Source organism: Erithacus rubecula, assembly GCF_903797595.1.
Source record: "Erithacus rubecula genome assembly, chromosome: 6".
In the NCBI taxonomy this organism is placed as follows: Eukaryota; Metazoa; Chordata; class Aves; order Passeriformes; family Muscicapidae; genus Erithacus; species Erithacus rubecula.
In genome coordinates, this window is record NC_136688.1 from 9,525,309 (window position 1) to 9,550,581 (window position 25,273).

A 25,273-nucleotide genomic window follows, 5' to 3' on the forward strand; every position below is an offset into this window, starting at 1 on the left:
TTGCCTTGCCTTTCTGTGGACTTAATCTCTGCCTCCTTGGGGACATGGTGTCAGCTCCCCAGCTCCTGCCAGCTGAGGAATAGAGGAGCAATTGGTGCCACCCCAGCTCCAGCCCACGCAGGTGGGTCACCTTGGTAACAGGGCTTTCAGTCCCTTCTTCCTGCTGCTTCTCTTACCCACAGTGCAAGGCTGAGGAGTTAATTCCTCTTTGGGGAAGGTGTGAGGGTGGCTGGCATGGAAGGACACGTGTGTAAGGTGATGAATTACCTATGGTAATTAGCACCCCAGGACTCAGCTCAGCACTAAGCTATTCCCTACACACTGTTGCTTGACAACACACCACAGCCTGTTGGCTCCTGCTTCCACCTCATCCATTAACCTGACAGCTGGGCTGCTTCCCCCCCACATGCTCCATCAGCTCTGAGCTGTCTTTCCATTAAGCTTTAAATTTTTGAGTAGTGTCAGCCCTTAACCAGTCTGTCATGAGGAGTGATAAACCAATAGCCTGACAGCAGTAAAGAGCCCCTTTGCTCTGGGAATGCTGCTCTTGGGCACAGGATTGGCCCCAGCTCTGTGACTCTGGGCTCCCCTGGATGCCTGGTGGTCACAGAAGGCTGGCTTCCTTCCCTGACTTCTCACTGTGAAGGATTTCACAGGCATAACTTTGATTTATGTATCCCAAAGTCTTCAGGTTGGGGAACTCATCATTCAAACCCTGTTGAGAGATGTTACGAGCACTCCAGGAACTGACTCTAAGTAAACCTTAGCAAAGGTTCCTGAGTTTTCCCTGCCTCAGTGTATTTAGGCTTTGGGTAAAGCAGAGTCCTGGTGCACACACCAGGTTTCTGATTTCAGAGAAAGGAGCTGACCTCATCCCAAGCTGTTTTCAAATATTCCTGAGCATTTGTGGTGATGACAGTACAAAATACCCTGAATGCAGCTGTATCAGAACATTTTTATTAACCAGAAGCTCTTTTCCCTGCACCAGGATGGTGGGAAGCCAGTCCAGAAGAGCCCTGGAGACCCGAGTTTCCCCATGACTGGCCGGGAGCGCTCAGAGTACATCCGCTGGAAGAGGGAGCGAGAGCAGATTGACCTGGAGCGCCTGGCACGCCACAAGAATGCCAAGGGCGAGTGGCGACGGGCTTGGGATGTAGAGAAGACAGAGCACATGTAGGTTCTTCCCTGTTCCAGGGTGTTTTGCCTGCAGCAGCCTAAAGCCAGTGGTGGGATTTTGTGCAGATATTTATCAATCCCATTCTGTCATGTGCCTGACCAAATCCACACTGCTGCCTCTTCCAGACCATGCCCGTAAGTGGGATCTGGTGTCAGAGTGATTCTCATGTTTTCTTCCTGATATGAGCTCTCCTGAGAGGGGGACACCATGTGCTGACAAAGATTGCCTGCTTTTGGTCCAACTAGGATATTGGCAGTAGGAGGGAGGGGAGCATGAACCCAGGCTCAGTCTGCACCTGGAGGATCCTCTGCATTTCCACATGGACAAATCTAATGATAGGAAGGTACAGGTGCTCTTCCAGAAACATGGATGGATGGATGGATGAACTTGCATTGCTAGTTCACAGGTTCTATCACTACCACCACTTATTTGTGCTTTTCAAGCACAGGAGAGCCCAACATGCCCAAATCCTCCCCAGCCCATAAACTGAGCCTGACTGGGCACTGTGGGGCAAGGGGGGGTCACTTCAAAAGGCACCTGTGTCATACAGGGACATACTGTGTCATACTGAGAGTAGCAATGGGGGACAGCTGGGAATGGGGCTGGACACGTCCCTGCCTTCATGACTATCCCTCTGACTGTGCTGGGTCACACCAGCTGGAGAGCTTTGGAGGATGACTTGGAGGATAATCTTCTGGGGGTGTGGAGTTAGGGACTGTTACAAAGGTTTGGTGATAGAACAGTTTGTACAGGACAGGTAAGTGAGACGATCCTTTGGCTGAGGAATGGAACCAAACACATCAATTTTCAGTTGCTGAGACTCCAATAATTAGAGGTGAATTGACTTAAGTGCGTGCTGAGTGTAGATGTCAAGACAGTCCTGAGCCCTACTGTTTTTCCAAAAATCTATTTTTAAGACAAAAGCCATAATATAAAACAAGCAGGACTAGAAGCCAATCAAATGGTCTGATTTTAGATGGCAAGACCTGAAGCTACTTCAGATTGTGTTTGGAAGTTTGGGAATCTGCATTTGAGTGTAGTACAGCTACACTGCATCTATAGGATGTTCATAAAATTTAATATATACATATGGGTACTGATGTAAAGGTTTTAGAGGTTCTTCTTTAGGGTAGAACTACTTCACAGACTCAGTTAGCACATGCAGCTTCAGCTGCTGCTGCTGAGAAACCTGCAGAGGTTTGCCTGTGGGCAGATGCAGAAGGGCCAAAGGCCGGAGCTTGCGTTGTGCCACGGGCTCCTGCCCACGCTTTGCACACTGGAGGAGGATGATCAGGTCTGACAATGCCTGTTTTTAACCTGCAGGTTTGAAGAGGACTTTGTTAAGGATGGGGAGCCAGCCTTGGATAATCCCAGCAATAAGAAAGGTTGGCAAGGGACACCTAGACTCTGTCCTGACGCTAGTGAACGCTGATCGTGCGCATCCCAGTGCCGCAGCAGCTGCCGTGGCTGTCAGCTGTGAAGCTCTGCTTTCCTGGGCAAACTCCTCTGAGCTGGGGGCTCAGCCCTCCCTGCTGGGCAGAGGGCTCGGGGGATGGGATTTGAGCAGTTGGGTGCTAGAGCTTTGGACCTTCCCAGGGAGAGCAGTGGCTTCTGGAACCCAGTACAACACAGTGTGGAGGCTCAGCCCTGCCTCCTTTCCCACACACTTGTTTAAGAGGCAATCCTATTCCAGAGCACATCATCTCTGATCCCTGTGGCACATGCTGGCTTCTTTACTAGCATAAGTCCATCCTGACTCCTGTTTCTCAGGAGATGGACTGGCAAAATAAAGCTTTCCCTCATTACACCCTATTTGAACATCAGGCTTTTTACTGCCTGTCCATTACAGACCCTTACTCACTTTGGTGCATCCTTTCTTGTGTCCTTGCAGGAGGGAGGAATGCAAGGAAATTCCAGCACAAGTCCTTTCCTTCAGATGGGAGAGGTGAGTAAACCACAGGATTGTGTTATGTCACCCCACTAAATGCCAGACCTCTGATATCCCTCAAGGAGAGTGTTCTCTCCAGACACTTGGAGATTTGGAGAGCCTTTTGGAACATACCACGTGGCTGCTCTCATAGCTGTGTGCAGGGGAGAGATCTTCCAAGAACAGCACAAGTAATACCATATCCAAGGAATAAAATTCAAAGGATTGGAATTTGGAATAAAAAAAAACACACAAGAAACACCCTAAATTCTTGATTTTTCTTTATTACTTTAGAAAATATATGTGCACACAGCTTCAAAGGCTTCCCACCTCAGAGGTCCTTTCCAAGGATGCAAGGGTGTTGGCCTGTTCAGTGGTTCATCAGCTGGTTCTGCCTGCTTTTGCATGGCATTTCCAACCTGTTTTCTAGGTGGAGGGCATCATGGAGTGAATGTGAGCGACCCTGGTCCGAAAGCAGTGCCTGCTGTGAGCAGCCGAGCCAAGGGGAAGGACAGACTGACAGGCAGAGCCAGAAGGTGAGGAGCTGGCAGCACTGTCATGGTGTGCACATCCATGTCTCACTCTCTGCCTAATTATGAAGAGGCAACCTGTGCCAGGGCCTCACCACCCTCACATGGAAGCATATCCCACCTAACACTGCCCTCTGTCAGTGGGAAGCCATTGGCCCTTGTTCCCTCAGTGCAGACCCTTGTAAATAGTCTCTCTGACTTCCAAGCTACTTTAAAGTAATTTTAGCCTTCAGTATCTGCCTTTGTGTTTGCTGTTGTGGACAGCACCTGGGACACCTGGGCACTCTCAGGCAAGCAGAACCAGACTGTGGCAGGCATCAGCACAAGCAAACTTCTTCTTTGACTCAGCTGTCTGTTCTGGCAATTGGAGTTTATGTGTTCATTACAATTAGAATTACAACAACCAGTTCATTAAGATTTAGTTGTCTCAAATGAGTGTCTTTGGATAGGCCTGAACAAGGGGTTCAGACAAGGAATACATGGCTCTGGAAGGAATCCCTATCTGGATGTCAGGCAAGGGACAGTGGCTTTGTAAGACCTTGAAGGCCTAAATTCTGATTATTTTTTCTTGACAGATGGGATGCAAAAGAAGGCGAGGACATGTCTCTTCTGAAGGATGACCTTGATGGCCAGGTGAGTTCCTGAGTTTCCGACTGGCAGCTGAGTCTTCTAAATACATGCACTATCAGGAAAATTGAAATTTAACCCATTTCAGCTTCTGGTTTTGGGTAACTGTACTTGTCACTAACACTCCTCACATGGCCTGGTGTGACAGCAGCTTCACTGCTTACACTGACCCTCTTTCAGCACAACCACCTTACCTGTTCTGGCCCCTGAACACTTCTCCACCTACATCCTCTTCTCTCAGGTTTTCAGAACCATCACAGACAAGAAATATCATATACTGGTATTTTTATAAGCTGAACTTAATACTTCCTTTGTTTCTCAGAGGAGCTTTGTTATGGACAAGCAGAAGAGCAGAGGTGACGAAGGGGTGGAAGAGAACTGCACAGCTGATCTGGAGGAAAAGGGGAAACAGCCAAGCCTCCAGCATCACGGAGCCTCCTCCTCACAGAGGCTGCGAAGTGGGAAGGTCCAGCCTGCCCAGAATGGCCAGAAGGAGGAGCAGAGGGGAGCAAGGGGCTGCAGCACAGAGGTGTCTGTGGCCAGCACTGGGGACTCGGAGCCAGGGCCCAAGCCAAGCAAGGAAAGTGTTGGGGAGGATGCCAACGGGAAGCCAGGCAGTGCTGATATCCCCCAGGAGAAGGAGGGCACTGACAGCACTGCTTCAGAGAGCAGCCTTCAGAGCACTGTGCAAGGCACCAGGCCTGGCAGTGAGGAGACCTTGTCACTGCCTGTGGGAGCAAATGGAAATGGAGCTGGATTGGAGATACAGCCAGCTTTGGAACAGGAGTCCTCTGAGAACTCTTCCAACAGCCACGGAGGAAAGCTCGACACAGCAGCAGGAGACAGACTGGATGCAGATCAAGGACAGCTGGTGAGCAGAGGAGGGGAAGAAGTGATCCAAACCACTGCTCTTGAGGGACAGGCACTTGCACTGAAAGGAAGTGAGGATGCTGAAGGCACTGAACACCAAGAGCCTTCACCCCCAGGGAAAGCCAGCTCTGACAACACTGTGCCTGAGCAGGACATGGCAAAATCCCAGTCTGAGGAAGGGGACCAGCCTGAGGACTGCAAGTACAGTGGGGACACTCACAACTAGCAGATTGCACCAGCTTGCCTGAGACATAAGGTGAGTCATCTCATTATTGTTCTCAGCCATAGCACAGGGCCACAACTCCATTTTCTGTGGTACAATGGCATTATACCAGATAACTGTTCAGAAATGTTCATTAGCTGTGCTATGCATCCCTAAGGTAATTAAATCTGTGGATCCCAAAGGCCTGTCCTGGAGTGGGCGGGGAAGGAATGGAAAGTCAGACAGAAAAATTTAAACAGAAAACTGGTTGATGACACACATTAGTTAGGGCACATACTGATCTATTCCTGGGAAACTATGACCTTAGAAAGGATGGGAGGAATAACCTCTGTGGGATGAGTTTATTTCTGTCTCTAGGGTGATCACAACTTGAGGTCAGTGTGGTCCTTCCCCAAAACACTTGCAAAGCCACAGGGGCCCTCCTCATGGGCAGAGCTTGGAAGAAGGTTGGTTGTATGTGGGATTTTCTTCCCAGTAGAAGGTCTGTGAGTGCTACACTTTGAATTACAGATGGTAACACTAATGTGCTGGGCAGTGCATAAATACACAGGGTGAGATGATTTCTGGTGCAAAGGCCCATGCACCAAACAGAAGGGAGGGAGAACAGAGCCAGTTATGGAGCAATGCTCCAGGTTTTACACAATTTTCTTCCATCAAGGCAAATGCAAAGCCAGGAGAAGGAACAAAGGATGACAAGCACAAAGTTAAGGGTACAAATTAGGAGGAAGGGGAAAGGAGAGAGGGTAGGGGCTTTTTGCAAGGTATGTTTTTTCCAGGCAGTGTCCCACAGAGCAGGACATCACACTAAACAGAGATGAGCATTTTCAGAGCACAATCCAGTTTGCCTAACATGGGAGTGGCTCTCAGGATACTCCTGCCTCTCTCCTTCACAGGCAGCAGCTCTGTTCCATAAGTAGGCACTCGAGGCAATGAGCTGCTCAGAGCCAGGCAGGCAGATCCCCCACCAAGTGCCTTTCCCAGATTCCAGAAGCTTTTCTGCAGACCTTACACAGCAATGTGTCCCCCAGTGTTGCTCAGTATTCCTCCCAGAGGTACAAATGAGCTTAGGGATGAAGTGGCTAAGCTGCTAACAAAGACTTTCCCTATAATCCAATCCATGTAAAAGGCACGGAGAAGTGCAAGCGTCATAGTGATTTCAAAAAGACAAAACATCAAGAACCAGCAGGAGCTGGTTCTATGTTTGAACTAAAATTCCTTCAAGTGAGGGAAATTAATTCCAACAGCATTTAGAAGAATGTTATGAAACACCTGGATGGACTTAGTGGGAGATTACTGTCCAGCCACGCCTCTCCAATCTACCAAAATTCCCACCAAATTAGAGGATGAAGGAATTAATGACTACTTTGCTCACTCAGGATAACTTTAATTAGACACCAGCTAGCAGGAAACAATAAATTAGACTAGTCCATTCTCATCTCAGTGATGGAGATTCCCATGGTTTGGTAATAGGGCCCTGAGTCCACTTCAGAGCTCAGCAGGTGTCTGTAACAGCTGGGAACATCTGTACTCGGTGATAACGATGTGCTGGCCCCCTGCCCTGCTCGTGGGGCCCGTGTCCCACCCACATTAAATGCAGATCTCACATCCCTTCCTGCACAACTGCAGCCCTGTGCAGCCACCACGTGGGTTTCACAACTCCCCCTCCCAATGTCTATTTATGGCACTAAAAATCTCCAGCACCTTCAAATCAGTGGGAGATGCTGTGCAGAGAGTGTGGTGGAGCTTTCATCCTTTGCTTCAAATAACAAGGAATAAATATTTACTCAAAGTGCAGGACTGGAATCCCTGGAGAGTGTCCAACAAGTCCCAGAGAAGTAAACGATACACAAAAACCACAGAAGCTTTTCCCTGAATTCTCTTGAGAAAATTAATCTTAACATCTTTAGAGAAAATGCAGCTGGGGGTAGATTTCCAGAGCAGCTCCAGGGATCTGACCTTGCAGCACTGGCTGACGTAAACAGGAGTGGGGCAGGCAGGGCCTGAGTGCTGCAGGACTGAGGAGGTCAGCAGAGGTCAGCTCTGATGCAAACCAGTGCCCAAGGTTGGTGCAGGAAAGAGCACAAGCAGAAACCAGCACTTCCCAAAACAGTTGGGGAGCTGTGGAAGAACAACCACCTTCCTCGAGGTTCAGGAGACAGGAAGATACCAGCTGATGGTATGTTTGGGGAGTTGGCCTAGGATTGGCAGGGTCAAGGGCTTGCCTCGAATGGCATTGGCTTCCCTGGTCCTTCCTGCAGCCCACACCACCCTCTGGAGCCCATCATGTCAAGGGCATTTTAAATTCCCAGGGCATCTCTGAGTACCACCTAAGTGGAGAGCTTAGTGTTTATGCAGAGTCAGGGATGGGACTTGACATAGTTGTCTCCGTATCTCTAGAGTGATGGCACAACATGGGAGGGCAGTGTTAGCATTGGAAATCACAGGGATTCTGTGAGAAGGCTGCAGGAGACTGAGGACACACAGGGAAGGCTCCAGGGCTGTTGAGGGAACATTGTTTAGTCAAGGAAAATGAAGGCAGAAAGCAGTGGAATTGTGATCTCTGTAGATATGTGGGCAGTGAACACTAGTGAAGGGGAAGAAACATCCAAGCAAGAGCACAATGCTGGTGCAGGGATCATTGTATTGGAGAAGCCCAGGAATAAATATGGGAAAATAAGGAAAAGGTGGCTACCTGTCAGGGTCCTTGGAAGCTTGCCATGGCTGAATCCTGAGGTCCATTTACTGGAGCTTAATATGTCTAAACTCAGGCCTCTGATGGGTGAGCTGCTGCTGTTCCAAACACTGGGAATCTTGTATCTATCCATAGTTGTTCCTGCTATCTCAGACCTTCATCAGCTATGCTCAGCTGCAGCTTCAGGGAGTTCTGCAAATCCCCCCCATCACGTGGGGCCTGCCAGTGGGTCTCACAAGGACCTGCTGCTGGCTTGGCTGTGAAGGTCATCCCAGTGACATCCCCCAGGCAGGCTGGGAGGTGTGAGACAGAGAGCAGTGATCTGCAGCAGTCCTCTCCTGTGACACTGACACACAGAGGGAATTCTGCCACCACAGAATTCCCACTCTGCTGGCAGAGCCCAGGGAACACACGGGGGCATTGCTGCCCTGAGCCCCAGCTCACAGCCAGCCCACAGCTGCTGCACTGGCCCTGGAGTTGCATACAAGAAAGAGGATACAGTGGGAAATGTGAGAAAGGCTAATCATTCTGGCTAATTACCAAGAGAAGTAATGACTTTAAAGCCCACCAGTGTCTTGGCTGTAAAGGCTCACTCATGCATGGGAAGAAGGTGTCTATTGAAAGGATAATACTGCAAAACAGGAAAGGGAATTGTCTCCCAGCACTGAAACACAGTCAGAGCCTTCTGAAAGCATCAGTGATCAAATAGATCCACAATAGGGAGAACTCGTGCTGGAGTCAGCTCAGACTCATAAACCAGATTACTTTATATTATCTGGACCACCAAGTGTGACTGACAGTCTGCTTCTGGCCCTTCCCAGTCCCATTAAATCCCAGTGTGCTGCCACAGCACTGAGCAGCCCTTGGCAACAAGACACAGCCCTCACTGCTGCAGACAGACAGAAGTAATTAAATCTCCAGCAACAATCTCATCTCAGCTGTACACAGCATCAGTGTGTCAGCATCTTGGGTCAGATTTCAGTGCAGTTCCTTATTAAATATCTGTGTCTTTAGATGATTCCTTAAGAAGTTTCTTTTTTATGCAACCAAGCTTCCTGTGGCCTCTCCTGCCTTTGCAGGATTTCATGCTTTTTTAATATCCCGCTCCCTGACCTTTCTTGGGAGCTTTGGGCACTGAAATCTGCATCAGCGAAAGGCAGATCTACAGATTTAAACATGGATACGGGAAAATGCCAGCTCAGCAATTCTGAGCAGCATCTGGCCACTAGAAAAGAATAAAAAGTCTGCCTTTCCCAATTAATATCAGTATGTCTGGGGCTTGAAGCAGCTCTGAGACAGCAGGCTCCTCACAGGATAGTTTTTCTTTAGGAAAAGGTGATTCAACCTCTGCCTTTGGGTTTCACAAGTGCTGCACACCCAGGCCAGGTTCTCCAGGAAGGATCACAAAACCCTACATGAAATCAGCCTCTTCTCTTGTGCTCCTGCTAAACCAGCACATACAAGAACACGTCAGGATTGTTGTTCCTGAGATATAAGGAAAGAATAAAGTTGATGTATCCATCCCAGAGGAGGACTGAGAGTGTTTAATCCAGACTGGTAGAGTCAGCTTGTCCCCTGGGCTGCAGAGCCCCCAGCACTCCTGTCAGATTTGGCAGCAGGTATCTGGGTTATGCCCCAGTGGTGCCTCCCAAGCAGCCCCAGCTGTGCAGGAAGGGCAGGGTGGAACTCAGCAGACATTTTAATTTACAGCTCAGCAGTTCCTTGGAGACTGATAATCCTGTGGCTGTCTCTGCTCTCGTTTCGCAGGATAACGTGCTGGAGGCGGTGGAGGAGAAGAGGAGCACAAGCTTGTCCTCACTCTTTTGCCTTCTATGAAATCAACTTTCAGCATCTGCCCAGTGCCCTTCAGCACCATTCACAACACGTGGGGTCCCCATCACCACCCCCACCCACAGTTCTGGCATCCCCCTTCCCTATCTGTGTGTCAAAGGATAGGGAAGGGTGCACACACTCCCACCCTACAGAGAAAACACCATCACTTATCTATTTGTTTGGCATATATTGCAGCTGCGTGGCAAGCCAAGGAAATGTCTACTGGATGCACTTTATTTTATTTAATGACTAATTCTTTTTAAACTTATGGCTTGGGTTTCTGGGCACACACCCTGTTTTTTCCCCAAAGGCTGGAGGTACATGCCAGAGGCTGTGCCAGCAACTGGAACAGCAGGAAGAGGTGACTGGCAAAGCAGAGGGCTGAGGTGTTAGGGTGTAGTTCAGTAGCTGGGTGAAGAAGTTGTGTTCAGAGCTCTTGTACTAGAGGTTTGCACGTGGTTGAAGTGTTGGCAGAAGTGTATGGTAGTGGCAGGGGCTGCACGGCATGAGCAGGATGGATAGATGGATGGATGGAGCGCTTCTGACAAGCACAGATCAACCCCAGCACCTCCTCCTTGAAGAACCTCCAGCTCCTCCCCTTTTAGAGGCTGAGGAGGACATCAGGACAGTGCTTTGTGCCAAGGAAGGTGGCTGCTCGGGTGACCAGGTGTGTGAGTAACTCAGCCAACTCTGTGCCCCCCTCCCAAGGGTAATCCCTGCAGCACGGCAAGGAGGGGGACAGCACAATAACCTTCCTCCTCCACCACACTGCCCAAAGCAGTTGGCAGCAGGACCCATGCCAAACTGGAGCTGGAGGTCCAAGACTTCATATCAAACATTTTCACCTTCCTGGTTGTGCCTTCCATAGCCTTGTGTTTGAATAAGAGAGCAGGAATCCTCTCTTAGCTGCCCTGCAGACCTTCTGACCTGGCCTTAAAGATACCTTTCAAATGGAGGATCTGAAGGAGCTTACAAGCACAAACACGCAGGAATTCCAGCTGCTTGGCTTTCCAGTTACAGCAAGCTAGGACTCAGCTGGAATACAGCTACCAGTTAAGGAGAAGGCACAAGGAATTACACAACAAAATTTCTGACTTCTGAATGACAGGGCAGAGCGGGCATCACCCTCACTTCGAAGTGCTGCTCTAAAATTTGATGCCACAGTAAGCATCCCTGGGACAGGTATGTGTGGAGACTGCCTGGAATGTCCTGTAGGATGTTGGCTGACCAGGCTGGCAGACTGCCCTGGAGTCAGGTTGGCACATGTGGACTGAAATACTCTATGCTGCTTTAATAAACTAATATTTGCACAGACAAACATTTATTTTTCCACGTGACTTAGACCCGTGACACCTATCATGAAGCACAAGCTGGGAATTTCCTCCCTGTGCCAAATTCAGGAGATTTTACTGGCATCACACCAGGTATTATCAAGAAACAGAGTGTGCAGCTTTCGTGTTTTATCAGTAGAAACATCTCCACCCCACCAAAGCCCAGACTGGGTTTATTTGGATTTACCCAAAAGATAAAAGAACAGATAAATAGAAGATTGTAAAACTGTTCCAGGTCCTGGAGCTTCTCCATCACTGTTAAAGGCTGATTTTCTTTATCTGCCTGGCTCAAAAACCTGCTTGCAATTGTTTAGTTTTTAAATTTATTATTATTTTGTACATCAGGTCTCTGACCTGACTCTTGGTCCAGTCAGACTGAGTCATGACCAGCGTTTCCCAGGAGCCAGCTTGCCTCATGGTCAATGGAATACACAGTCTGTTGTGTCCCAGGAGCAGCTGGACACATGGCCAGGCAGGAATTTTACATTGCCCTGGTTCAGTACTGAAGAGATAAAAAACCTTACTGCCCTAGACTCCATTCTGAAACAAAAACCATCACTGGTCCTCCATTACCTCCTTTTTTTCCCTTTCTTCCAGGTGACTTTGCAGGTAATGATGCCCAGGAAGGACTGAGTCTGATCCAGGCTCCAGGGATGGGACTGGACAGGTTGTGCCTGTTCTAAGTGTATTTTTTCCTGCTCATTAACACTTTGCTCAATGCACTTTGTTTGGTGCCTGGGTTGTGATTTTTCAGACAACTGTGGCTTAGCTGTTTCTTCTTTATGGTGAGAGAAAAAACTGAAAAGTTGACAAATCTGATGTAGAGGGATTATTTATATGAAATAAAAGTTGGAATGAGGAAAAACCTCCTGTTTCTTACTGTTTCTAAGTCCCACATGTACAGATTGCCAAATCGAATCAGTAATCTCTGCTATTTAGAGCAACAGCTCCAGTTCAGAGCACTGATACCTTTGGGAAGCACTGAACTCCTGGGCTAGCTCAGCTTCCTCACCACAAAAGCTCTCTGCAGCAATGCCAGGAAGATGAGGTTCACCTCTTCCTTGAGGCATCAGAGCCAGCACTTCATCACCACTGCACTTTTCTTGCAAGCAAATGGAAGGGCAGCTCACAGAGCTCAGTCACCTGCCTGCACAGGAGCCCTTCCTTCCCAGCAGTGGCTGGTAGCTCAGGGATTTGGTGGAAGTTGTTCCAGCTTTTCCAGACACAAGGGAAGCAGCAGCACTCCTAGGCAGAATGCTTTTTTTCTTCAAACCAAAGGATCAGCTGGCCACCAGACACTGTTCTTTTCCTTAAAAATTTACAAATCAATTTCAACATAGCAACTCTGTAGCTAAAACTATCAGAATTGATCCCAGACTAGTGAGTCAGCTCTTGCATAAAGAAGTTAATTTAAAAGTCTTCAAGCCAAGGACAAAATTGCATTTGGATAAAGTTGGAGATACTTGTTTCCAAAGCAATTACTGAAGGCAATAACACAAAATTCCGACAGCAGTTCAGCTCTCCATTCCTACCTCAACAAGTCCAATACCTGCAGCAAGAGCATACACACAGGCCACTAACCAGTAAAGCCCAATACAGAGTCTCTAGATATAAAAATAACAGAAAATTTCACTGGTTTGCCACAAAAGTCTCCCTCCAGATAAACTGATTGCAAGTGGCAGAGGATACTGCCACTCAGCCACCAACTTTGTATTTTAAGTGCATGATACAGTAATTAGTGCTTTTCAACCCAGAGCAGCAGCAGGGTACAGCCCTGCTGGGAAGTTCAGGGCACTGCCTGCTGCTTTCCCTGGAAAGGTTGTACAGCAACAGCTCCACCATCTCCCAGGCTCTGCAGCACTGGCAGGCAGCACAGGGAAATCCATGGCTGATTCCTGCTCACACCATCCCAGTGCAGTGACACAGCACCTGGCTAGCTTTCCCAAAACTGCCTCTGAACACCTGTGGAACAAGCCACAAGCCAAGTTTCATCTGGTTAGCTTCATATTCCTGCTCAGCTGTGACTATTGCTTACACCATTCCCTCTCTGTGTGCTCCAGCAGCTCCAGGACATTGGTAACACCCCCTTGAGCAGCACACTGAGATCAACTTTGACTTCTCTGAGGGAAATCCCCGATGCCCAGAAGCAGCCACTGATTTTGTCACCATCACTACACCACACAACTGCTTTTCAGCTATGCTCAGGGATTAAGCCAAGACACCCTGTCAGAAGTACTGCACGGGAATCTGGGATTAAGATGACGTGCATTGCATCAGATGAGCCTGCAAGAGAACATGCACAGGGAAAAGAGCTTTTAGAGATGGAAACGTGAGCCAGCTGCTGGAGCAGATTACATGCTCCAGTAACTCTTTTCCCTGCTACTTCCCTTCCTTCTGGTCCCTCCGCACGTGAGTTACACTAAATGCTCTCCTTGGACAAACTGGGCTCACTGGGACAAGACCAGTGTGCACAGGCAGAGGGTAGGTATTAGATGTTTATCACAAAAGCAAAAGGCTTTGAATTATTTCACTCATATTTGAGTATCTCCTTCATCCAAAAGATTTCCAGACATCTCCCTTCCACATTGACATGCACACACTGGGAATATGGCACAGCTCTGCTGGCAGGTGACACGCAGGACAGCAGTTGTGTGAAGAGAACAACCCTCCCCAGCAATTCCAAGGAATCACAAGGTTACAGTCATTACCTAGGAAGCAACACACAACCCTGTGCCTTGTCTTGCGTGATACAATCACACTAAGTGAACCTGAATTTTATTATTTTTTTGAGGAGCAATGAAGGGAAAGGGTGAACTGGAGCTGAAGTAACACAACAGATGACACAACCATCTGCCTTTTAAACCTCAGCTTTACCCCAGACTGGTGACTGCACCATTTTAAGGCACTAAAGCAATTCTGTTGAGATGCAGATGACTGTCTCAGTAAAACGATGGCAACATAATGCAAAAATTCCCAGTCCAAGTATCTGTTGCAGCCAATCTACTTCCCAAGAAATCCCTAGTGCCCTGAATTTTAAGTTAACTTACATCTAGAAACCTGTCCAGATGAGCCATTTTTATTACTAGAGTATTTACAAAGTACTTAGTCACCAATTTCTTCAACAGTCTGTCATGATGAAAGTACGAAGCACAGCAACGGGCTCATCACAGGCTGGCAACAGCATCCCAACGGGAACACATCTACCTCCAGAGGGCAATGATTCCTGGCTAGGAAAAGGACAGGGAAAAGACTGTAGCTGAAGCATATTGGTCCAGAAGATTTGGAAAACCAGGCTGTTGAAATCACCAAAGCTCCCTGGCCATTAGGCTGGCATTCACAACCCTTCTGCATCTCCCCCAGGCAGTTCCCCTTCCTCACACACAGTACAACCGGAGTGAAGCCCCAGGGTGCTCCAAAGCCAGTTGTAATAGGTACAGAAATAGCAGCATTTCACTGAAATCTGTTTGTCAGCAGAGGAGAAGATGCAAAAACACAGTCTGGGAACTCACCAAGCCTGCACTTTCCTACAGGAATGCAGACAGCCACAACCATCCTCGTACTGGCTCATCAACTATTTTTAGCACCAGAAGGGGAGGCAGCCATCAGTGAAGGGCCTGTTCCCTTTGATCCAGCGGATCTGAGCACTGAGATCTGTCCCAGAGATTCTTTGCTACCAAAACCACAAACCAGGTAAAGAGCTTCAGGTTGTTCCTGCTCCCGAGTACAAGGCAGCTCTCAGTAGTTACACGACAGGTTGGAAGAGGGCCATGCAGCCCATTTAATTCCATTCACTTCCTCTCCCCTCTGCGCCACGCAGCCAGGCTCTATTAGTCTTCTGAGAGCAATTGTAGTTAAAGTGAAGGATGCCAGGAGGCCCTGGCCACTCAGCACACATTGGATGCACCGTTCGGAGCCGCTGGAGTCACCAGCTCCAAGCTGCAGGCTAGCAGCAGAGAAATCCCAGCATCCATGGCACTGCACGCAGCTTTATTTATCTCCAAAGGTTTTACCAGCTAAACACAAGCTCCTTCTCAGAGACACTTCCCAACTGGTTCTGCATTCAGCACCTGAGCCGAGGAGCAGACTAAACTCAACTGGCACCACAATGAGCCTGGTTTCTCTGTCACTCATTCCTCCCTCAGGGAGCTGCAGGAACTTTCCCCCACAACCACATTGTATCCCAAGGCCAGCAAATGGCATTGCTGTCACCAGGCCCAGGATCTGCCATGGGCGTGAGCAGCCCCATGGAGAGGGATCAAGCACCTCAGGCAGAACCACCAAGGAACACAACCCCCACTCACAGAACAGACAGCCCTGGGGCCTGGAGCTGGTGCTGCTGTGGGACACTCAGCCTGCAGATGAACAGGGAGAGCACAGAAGCAGCTTGGGAAGAGACAGCTGCAGGGCACCTGTCTGCTGACAGTGCTTCCAGCTCTTCCACCTGCCCCGCAGGAGGGTGGCAGTGATCCCATGATTTTGGCTAAAGTGACTGAGCGGGATCGTTTTGTCCTTCCCACCAGCTTTTTGTTCCAACAACACAAAGCCTTCCCTGCATGCTCCCCAGAAAACTGGAAAGGAGGGTGAAGAGAAGATCACAAACCACTCTCCTTTTACCTCATTTCTCCCTGGAAGCCCTGTGCTCCTGGTTCTGCCTTTCACAGATGCTGTAAAGGCAATGCCCAGATGATGATGCAGCCGTAACAAACCACCACAAACTCGTATCAAACTCACATATCAAACTCTGATTTTGATAGGAAAGCTCTTTTCAAGCACCAAGTGCCATATTTTATGGTACCTTTGTGATCTGCACAACTGAAATATGCACACCATGTTACAGCACGCTTGTATCCCTCAGCAGAAGGAATCTGAACTGCTGTGATTCTTTCATAGGGATACAGCACAGCCTGGCAGCATTACAGATTCAGCTGAATTCATCCATCTGGAAAGCAGCAGCTTGGAACATCATGGCTCTTACGGTTTCCTGGTTTGTATCCCACATCCCAGAGTCATTAAAGGCCATTTTTTCATCCTGCTCATCAAGGAATTGAAAATTTCTGAGGCCCACAGGGCAGGAAACCATGGAGGTGGGAGGAGAGCCTTCCCAGGACACACCAGGAGCCGCCTGGCCCAGACCTGCCCTGGTTCCACATGCCCCAGAGGCGCGGGGACGATCCATAAGCGCTGCCATGCCTCGCAGGCAGCAGCACAAGGGCAGAACCGCGCTGCAGCTCAGAGCCCAGCAGCACCCACCGCCACAGCTCCACCTGCTCTGCCAGCACACATCAAACCTGCCCAGCACCACTGCTTCGTTTCCACAATTAGCCACGTACAGAGGTTTCTCCAGCCTCACCTACGGAGACCAATGACAAATGAATCAACATCATATACCACAGTTGCCCATTGCAGCGGCCAAATTTTTGCTACTCAGACCCCTTCCAGTTCAGCATTCCTCCTCCCACCACCGAAGAGAACATACTTTGTTACAGAGACTTTCATATTGGGAAAATATTTTAATATAATAAACAAGTCAATTTACCTTCCACATATTTTAAATAAGTTTATGCTCATCGTTAAACAAAACTGTTTTTACTTCAACAATGGATTACAGCCTCTAAATTCGTATTGTTCCCAGCTGATCCTGTAAATAGCGAGGAATTTTGGACACCGATATCCTTGTATAGGTAACAGACTGGCATAAACAGCGCAGGAATTCAATGCGGGTTCAAAGGGAGAAGCTAGCCCTGGTGAGGAAGAAAACGAAGCCACAAAATTCCCTTTTGAGGAAAAACCGGGGGGGAAAAGAAGATACCGCAGTTCCACCGAGTCCAAACGGGGCCGAGTCAGTCTCCAGGTCGGTCTCCGGTCAGTGTCCAGGGGCGCTGCACGGTGCCGCAGGGACGGGCGAGCCCTCGGTCTCCATCCTCGGCCGAGCCCCGCGGGCGCATCCCCGGCGGCGCGGCCTCCCCGGCTCAGGGGCTGCCGGCGCCCGGCCCGCTCGCAGCCGCGGGCGGGGGGGACGCGGCCGGCGGGGCGGTGGCGCCGGGGCCGGGGCCGGTGCGCGGCGGCGCGGGCGGAGGCCCCGCCGTGGGTCCGGCGGGCGCGGCGCGGAGCTGCGCGGGGGTGGCGGCGGCGCCGGGGCCGGGGCTGGAGGAGCCGCCGCTGCCGCGCACCGGCTGCCAGATGAGGCTGTAGTAGACGGCGAGCACGATGGCGGCCAGCGAGACGGAGAGCACGTAGGCCAGCACGGTGGCCAGGCGCACCCACTTCTTGTTGGTCTTGGCCGCCATGCGCGCCTTCTTGTCCCCGGTGTAAGTGGCGGGCTTGCCCCGCTCCGCGCCCGCCTCCTTCTCCTTCATGGGGGCCCGGCCCTTGGCCCGCTGCTCCACCGAGCCCTCCGTGCTGGCTCCGGCCCGGATCGGCCGCCGCCGCCGCTCAGGACATGCCGGTACCGCCCGCGCTGCCGCCGGTGCCGCTGCCCGCGCTGCCCCGCCGGGGGCGAGGGGCGGAGCGTAGGGGGCAGCCCCGCCCCGAGGGGTGGGAGCCGCGGCGGGGGAGGAGGCGGGAGGGAGGAGGGAGGAGCCCGGGCCACCTCTAAAACGAGCCCCCCGGCGCCCACCCTCTCCCCTTCCCACTGCGGTGGGGGGCACCGGGTGAGCGGTGCCTCAGAGACGCGGGCAGCGCCCGCCGAGCCGTGGGAAGGCTCCTGGCACGGCCTCCTGGAACAATCCCGGCACTGGAGCAGGTCAGGGGTGTCCTCTCTGCCTTGGCTTCCCGAAGGAGTTACCTGTGGGTGTCTCCCTGATGCAGGTATGTGCCGCCTGCACCTCTGTGAGGCTGCAAGGGTGCCCGAGCCAAGCGGTAATTTTTAGAGGGAAAGGCTGCCTTAGTTTCGTCCAAACTGGGTTCTTCCCAAGCCCATTATTGATACAGTCTGAACTTTCTGTTAAGGTATGGCTTCACCTTACACCACAGGTGTTAGTTCCTCACAAAATTCTTCTGTTATCTTGTTCAAGAGGCAGCTAAAATGCTGATTTGGGGTATAAATTAGCCTTGTTTTCTTTATGGTGCAAGAAAATTACTTTTGGGAATGATGTAGTCGTGCCTTCTGCAATCATTTTATCCCTCCCTTCAATCTGACATCAATCAGGTGTAGTGGTTGCAACAGAAATCTCTTGTAAACCAGAACTTATAGTTCTGGAGGAAGCTACAGCAACTGGAGAACTGCCTATTATCCAAAGAGGCTTCCCCAAGAAGATACATTATGGAATAAATGGAGTAGCTGCAAAATAATTGTAATTCCTGGAAAGGGAGGCTTGTGTTGACTAAAAGCTCCAGGTCTGCTGTGTCTATGTGGAGGGGAGGCATTGCCATGGGCACTGAGTGGACAGGGCAGGGAGCTCCCAGAGCAAAAGGGGCATCTAGGAGGGACTGTGAGCAAAGCAGTTTTGGGAACAAAACCCGCCTGTATGGGCCAGGGGGTGGAGTAGATGATTTTTCATGGTCTGTTCCAACCCAAGATTTTGAACTAAATGCTGTGGCTTCTTGGAGTATTTGATGTTCATTACATTCTGCTGCATGTCTGGGAATTGTTTGTTAGCCAGTTTTGGGACTTCTCTTGTGCTGATGGGTTACACTTGATTGTATTGGTTACACCTGTGTTCTCCTTAAAGTCAAATGTCTCACACCTGAACAGAATTAGCTGATGCAAAGCTGGCAGAGCTTTCCTAGGTTATTGAGTTGCCTCTTCTGTGGTGTTCTAGAGGTTACACATACAAAATTGCTTGAGCTGTACAAGTTTAATTGTGTGCATGAATTTATAGCAATTCCTACAAAATGGGTTTTCTAGTAATTTTTCAATGTGTTCTTCATCAATGATGGGTTTTCTCCAGCTCCTCGTCCTTTTTTTGTTCAGCAGGTGAAATGATGATGAGTTACTACCTCCCACAAGTCCTTTCCTTATGCTCTTGCTTAATTCCATTTAAGAGGCAGAGGATTGACATGCACAGGGAATGCCTCTGGGGCCTCATGAGGTCTTGACAGTTCTTGCCTGGTGCTTGTCGGATTGAAGTACTGAGCCCTGAACAGCAGGCCCTGAGTCAAAGCTGACCTCTAGATGAACTTTCCAACCAAATGTTATATTTGTATCTGCACATATCAACCAATACCACTAACAATATGATAGATGTAGCTGTTCATTGTCAAAATATGAATTCACCTTTCCCTGCTTAGGAACCAGATAAGGTCGGATGTGCAGGAGAATTGTTGGAACATTCTCAGCAAATGTATTGTGATGGGTTTGCAATGATCTGCCTTCAGCCCAACAGCTTCACCTTCCTTTTGCATTTCTTTGTGACCCATTCATGCTGTAGTGGAGCCTTGCCCTTCCTAAAACACACAATTCCATGGTATTCAAGAAATTCTTAAGGCTCTCTTCTCTCTGCCAATCCTCTACTCTCAGAGCTTTGAGTAAGACAAAGCTTGTGTTCATTTAATGTGAAGTCTTGGCTTTTGCCAAAGTCAGGTGAAAGCTTTTCATATTATTGTGGACAAATAACTGGGTGTGAGTTTCTCTCCAGACAGCTGTGAGCAGGTCTGTGCCTTCATTCCTAAATGAAGCTCCTTGCTAACAACCACCCCTAAAGGAGCTGCAGGAGTGGGGTTTGCTTTGTCCTTGGGGTTTTAGCAAAAACACCAAGCTGTGCTCTGACTGGACTCCTGTGGTGCAAAATTGGAGCTCTGGGGTCTTGTAAAGTCAGTTACTGTGTCTGATACTAGACACAGCTTGCAAATTATCCCTCTCTAGGATTCTTCCTGAAGAGCACAAAAGAGATCATTTGCTGGAGACAGTCAGGGGTATGTGATGCACTCAGGGACTCCTGCCAAGAAAGGAGAACTGCAGAGCCCCTGAACACCCTTCCTCCCACCACACCAAAAACTGCTCTGCAGGCTCCTGCTCTTTATAAGCTCCTTGGTCCATTGGAAAGCTTGAATTCTGCTGCTGCCTGTTGCAGTGGGATGTTTGCTTGCTCTCCAAGGGCCCCTGAAGGATATAGCTAAATGAGCCTGTGTTATTGATTTCCCATGATCACACTCAGTGAATAGCATCCCAGTGCTGCAGGATAGGGAAGACTTCATTAAGGGAAGATTGTTGGCCTGAGATTCTCTCCATGCAGACCCTGCTTGTGAGAGTAGCAGAATCCTGGATAGGATGCCTGGGACATCTCTGAGCTGTGCAAAGGCCTTTGCAGAGAGGAGGAGAATGCTGTAGCTTTGGGCTAGCATGTAGAGAAGTGAAGTTTGTGGAAGGGCTAGGGAAGACCATGGCTGACACCTGTTCAGTTTCATGAATTGAGTAGGCAAACAGTTGGAGTAAGTTGGGCTGGTTGAGTGGGAAGGAACTGTTGATGAAGTTAAGAGCAGAATGGGGCTTCCTCCCCCAGTATCCTGATTTCCTGTGCACTGGAGGTGGATACAGGGGACAATTGACTGCATCCATCTCCAGGTCTGGTACAGTTTGCTTCCCTGTTCTTGTTACTCTGCTACTGAACTGTACCATGAGATGGACGTGTTGTCTGTGTGCTGTAGCTCCTCATGCTCTTCCTTTCCTGTTATTGATTTGTCTTAAGAAGTCTTGTTCTTTTCCCAGCAGTCAGGAATGGTGTGATTCAGCCAGCCCTGGGCAGCAGTGACCTGGCAGGAACATATGGGATGTTTAAATATGGTGTGATCCTGCTTGCAGCACTCACTGCACAGTTTGGAAATACACTGAAAGCCGTCAGTGCTGTGAACACAGCACACTGCCCAGTGAGCAGCTAATTATAGGCCTAACCATGGCTTGGTGGTTGACAGATAGTTTGTTGGGGTTTGGGGTTTTTTTGCACAAGACTTCACTGCTTTTATGGTTTTGTGGCATCTGTGGCCGCTTCTGTGCCATAGTCCACTGCCCTGTGACTTTTGCAGATCAGGCTGAAGAGTCATGCTCAGAGCTGTCAGGAGTCCTTGGCCTTGTGGTTTTGGCTCAAAGTGGGACACAAGATATGCCCTGTACACACACTCAGCAGTTCTGCTCTCCAGGGTGGTGAGAAAATATTGGCTTTGTGGTCTTAATGGTATTGTTAATCCTTTTGGGATTGGCAGTGCTCTGAGGGCAGAGCAGCCACAGGAGCAGTGGGATGGGCTGGCATTGCAGAGCCGGGAGTTCATTGCTGCTGTGCAGTGTCACAGCTCTTCACTAGAGGACAGCATTACACACGGCAAAGTGATTATCCTGCTACAGTGCTGGGAGAGATTTCTAACGGATTTTCTGTGTGCCAGGAGTAAGCTGAGGTGCAGGTTACAGAGTAATTAATTTGCTGGAAGTCAGGAGCCATCCTGTCAGAAGTTTAATGGTGTGGCTTAAATCAGTCTGCAAACCTTGTCTCCTAGATCTAGTCTGAAGGGTGATGCTGCCTGCCTTGCTGCTGCATGCACCTTGGGGGAGGTACAGGCTGCTGGATAGGTAGCACAGGGAGAGAAGGAAGAATATTAAACAAAAAAAAAAAAGGGAAATGTTTGCGTATCAAAACTTGTAGCAAGTGGTGGGTTGCCTGGCAGGGAAGAAAGGAGACAGAGGGATGTGGGAAGAGTGTGCACTGGGTGATGGGCCTTACAGGAGAGAGAAAATAATGGTTTGAATAAACAAATACTGCTGCTGTTCATGCCTGCTGTGATGTTGGAGCTCTCTGCAGAGGGCAGGACTGCTGCTCTATCCTATCACTGCTCCATCAGCCATCTCTGCATGCAAGAGATGGAGGCTCCCATAAAGAAGGAGTGTGAAGTGGAAGATAAGGAAGCTGGGTTGGGCAAGAGGAAGGGAACTGCAGCTTTTGTGACAACCTTTGTGCAAGTGGGGGTTTGGCCCTTGCTGTTGGACATCATGTGGCCTGTAAGACAGGGCAGCCACCAACTCGGGCACTGCTCTTCATGCTGCTTGTGTTTGGTCGGGTCTTAATTATAATTTCATTATTTATTGAATTAAGGTTTTATTCCTTAGGGGAAGCTGACCTCGAGTGATGTATGAGTTAAGCTGTGGCAGGATTCTTGCATGCTTTGTTGATGAGGCAGAGAAAGCTGATGAATATCCGGGTGTGAGGGAAGAACAGAAGCAGCTTCTCAGTGAGGCCCTGGCAGGAAACACATTTGGTTCACAAAGCTGTGATCACTGATAATACCAGTCAAGCCACGGGATCCAGTAGCTATGACTGATCTCACCTGCCCTTGGCAGTACCAGGTGGCAAAGCTCATTCCATCTCTCACTGCTTTGCAGCTGTGACCTCCAGGGCCTTCCTGCAGTGTTGGCAATGTTCCAGAAGCTGGGAGGACTGCAGCACCTCTGGGCAAGGTTGATGCTCTCTATTCTCTCCATTGCTGCTGCCTAATTTAAAGGGAAGCAGCCCTGAAGCTGCTCTGGCCTTGCAGAAGAGATCAGGTGAGTATAGAGAACTTTCACTCCTCACTACACCTTTTGTCATCTTCTGCTTCTCTGCCTGGGACTAACCACTTTCCCTGAGTGTGGGATGCTGGTGACACTGGCTTGGCTACTGGAATATCTCAGTGACTCTAAGGAAAGACAGCCAATAGCCTTCCATTGGATAGCCAATTCCTGTAAATGCAAGATTGGTAAGTGCAGAAAATGCCATGGTAGCTGAAAATGTGGAAGCTCTGACTCTCAGATTTTTTTTGGCAAGTAAACCCCTTGAAAGACAAAGGATGCTGGGTTTGCTCAGGGTTCTCTTTTCCTGCCTTTATTGTTTTACAGTTGGAGCACTTGCTAGAGTTCCAGTTAACCTCTCCTGCCTCATGCTGCTAACACCTGAGAATGCCTTTAGGATTCCTTCGGTGGCCATTCCTCAGCTGTCCAGGCTGCTCCAAAGTGCCAGACTTATCACATCAGGGCTGGGAAGAAAGGAAGGAACAAAACATGCAGCTGACTCCCCTTGCTCAGTAGGGGGGTTTGTTTCCCCACTTTTTAGAGACTCTGTGCTACTTTTGCCAACAGCTTGTCCCACTTGAGCAATGGCAACCTCGGCTCTGACAGGAGATGAGGATGGCATCCCACCATGTGCCTGGGAATCCACAGCAATCGTAGCAGAGTTACTTCCACTTGTAATTAGTTGTGAGGCTCTGCCTCTGACTAAAATTGATCTTGCCTATGTTAGGCCTTTCATAAATTGCTCTCCAGGTTAGCCAGCACCTATCAGCCAGTGGAGCTCCTTTCTTCCTCTGCTGCCCACATGGAATTCCTTCATTCCAAGATTAGAAGCAGAGGCCTGTTTGGCCCTGTTTGCCTTTAACCTGTTCTGCTTTGGTTGCTTCTCTGCTGCTTTGTCGCTGTAATCCCCACCTTGCCCACCTTTCCTGTTCTGTGTCCCACGTATCTGCTGCAGAGCAGAGTGAATCTGCAGAATAGTGCAATTCCTTGGGATTCTGGGAATGTTTTATTTCATCTGGGGAATTTCCAGCTGCCCTGCTGGTCTGTCTCACTTTGAGGCTGACATTCAGAAGAGCCCATAAGAGAAGAAAACTGTTTAAGACTGGACAGTGCAGTGAGCGGCCCCAGAAATGGAATCTGTCCAGAGCAAGGAATGAGTTTGTTTCCTGGGACATCTGGCCTGTTGCATGAAGGGGGCAGTCTGCTTGTAGCCAGAGCTGAGCTGCTCCGTAACCACAGCTGCTGAAGCAGTTGGAGCATTTCTGGCAATGCCTGTACTTCGTCAAGAGAGCATTTAAGGAAGTGGAGTTGCGGAAGTTCACCGAGCCGGGTGCCTCACCAGCAAAGCTCCAAGGATTGGATCCCTCCCGGAGGGACAGTGGGTGTTTGTGCCCACAAGCCAGCCATCACCAGCCTTCCTCTGGGTGACCTTGGGTGAGGCTCTGCTTGCCTGGAGAGCTGTTGATTTACAATGCAGATTCATCTCTCCTCGCCTGCCTGTCCCTGCCCCTCCTAAACTGGGCTGGGATATAAGAGGTTGTTTGCTCTCCGATGCCAACAGTGGCCATGGCAGAACGCCCTGCCACGTGAGAGGCAGAGATAGAGGAGAGGGGGCTAAGGAGGAGTGAACTGTGCAGCTGCTCTTGCTTCTGGTAGCTGAGGAGCACATCTGCAGGACCATGTCTGTGCTGAACCCCATCCTGCAGCCCACGGAGGTGAAGGAGTACCTGTGCAAGGGCGACCGCTTCATCAAATGGGACGATGTGAGTACTGGGGTGTTCCTTCCCTCGGCTGTGCCTGCGGTGGCAGAGACACCCTGGTGGGGTCACGGCCTGTGGGGAGGCTGGGAGCCTGTGTTCAGTGTGATACCTGACAGCAGAGATCTCTGGACAGGGGGAGGGAACGGGGAAAAACAGGAAAACTGAGGGCAGAAATTAAAGGGGTGGGTGTAAGGGGTCAGGGGCGTGATTTCTACACCTCCTGTAGTGGAGGATGGAAACAAATGGAGTGAGTGTGCCCTGGGTCTGTGTGTGCAGCCCCTGGTGTAGGACATAAGATCCAGCCCTCAGGAAGGTGGTCACTGCTGGGAGTCTCTGTGGGGTGAGATGCAAATGCCACATTTGGACATTGTGGAGGAGCATGAGGGGTAGGATCTACTCAAGAGCAAAGAGCTCATTGCACTTTGCAGATAGAGATGAAATCAGACTCCAAGTTGCTTCCTCTTATGGCCCTGTTGCCTGAGTGGGTCAGGGTGAGCCATGGCCTCCCACGCCTGCCTGGCCCCTGGGTCTGGGAATGACCGAGCAGCAAAGGGCCTGTGCTTTAGCAGGGCTGAAACCTCAGGGTGCTGCAGCAAGCTACTGCTCTCTACAGCTCGCTGTCCTCTTTACCTTCAAAACAGCTGCTCTGCAGTCACTGCCTTTCTGTGTGAGGGTTAGAAAGTGTAGAGCAGCAGCAGGTCATTGGAATGTAAGTGCTCCCCTCCTCACTTTCTAAGGAGGCAAAGGAGTGCTTACCCCAGCAGCCACAAACCTGAGCAGGAGGAAAACAGCTACCCATCCATGCAGTGTGGAGATGTGTTGCCTGCTATTGA

General features: G+C 49.8%; 3 protein-coding genes across 9 annotated transcripts in view; 2 read left to right on the top strand and 1 right to left on the bottom strand.

Annotated features, from left to right (window-relative positions):
• Positions 1 to 11,594, top strand: part of CCDC9B (coiled-coil domain containing 9B) — a 37,873-nt gene extending 26,279 nt beyond the window's left edge. For all 4 annotated transcript variants that reach the window (XM_079308626.1, XM_079308628.1, XM_079308627.1 and 1 more), the window contains 7 exons: positions 989 to 1,173; positions 2,501 to 2,562; positions 3,069 to 3,122; positions 3,535 to 3,640; positions 4,210 to 4,267; positions 4,584 to 5,387; positions 9,814 to 11,594. In XM_079308626.1, coding sequence (XP_079164752.1) covers positions 989 to 1,173; positions 2,501 to 2,562; positions 3,069 to 3,122; positions 3,535 to 3,640; positions 4,210 to 4,267; positions 4,584 to 5,357 — 1,239 coding nt within the window. In that variant the 3' untranslated portion in view covers positions 5,358 to 5,387; positions 9,814 to 11,594. The remainder of the gene's footprint in view (positions 1 to 988; positions 1,174 to 2,500; positions 2,563 to 3,068; positions 3,123 to 3,534; positions 3,641 to 4,209; positions 4,268 to 4,583; positions 5,388 to 9,813) is intronic.
• Positions 11,595 to 16,700: 5,106 nt separating this feature from the next.
• INAFM2 (InaF motif containing 2) lies at positions 16,701 to 17,734 on the bottom strand. The gene has a single exon (XM_079308643.1). The coding sequence runs from the start codon at positions 17,564 to 17,566 to the stop codon at positions 17,180 to 17,182; it is 387 nt and encodes a 128-aa protein (XP_079164769.1). The 5' UTR covers positions 17,567 to 17,734; the 3' UTR covers positions 16,701 to 17,179.
• A 40-nt stretch (positions 17,735 to 17,774) lies between these two features.
• Positions 17,775 to 25,273, top strand: part of PLCB2 (phospholipase C beta 2) — a 41,259-nt gene continuing 33,760 nt past the window's right edge. Inside the window, exons 1-3 of one of the 4 annotated variants that reach the window (XM_079308624.1) lie at positions 17,865 to 18,017; positions 22,516 to 22,681; positions 23,641 to 24,443. In XM_079308624.1, the coding sequence (XP_079164750.1) occupies positions 24,360 to 24,443 (84 nt within the window). In that variant the 5' untranslated portion in view covers positions 17,865 to 18,017; positions 22,516 to 22,681; positions 23,641 to 24,359. Of the gene's footprint in view, positions 18,018 to 22,515; positions 22,682 to 23,007; positions 24,444 to 25,273 lie in introns of all 4 variants that reach the window. The other 3 variants (XM_079308622.1, XM_079308623.1, XM_079308625.1) reach the window with 3 other exon arrangements.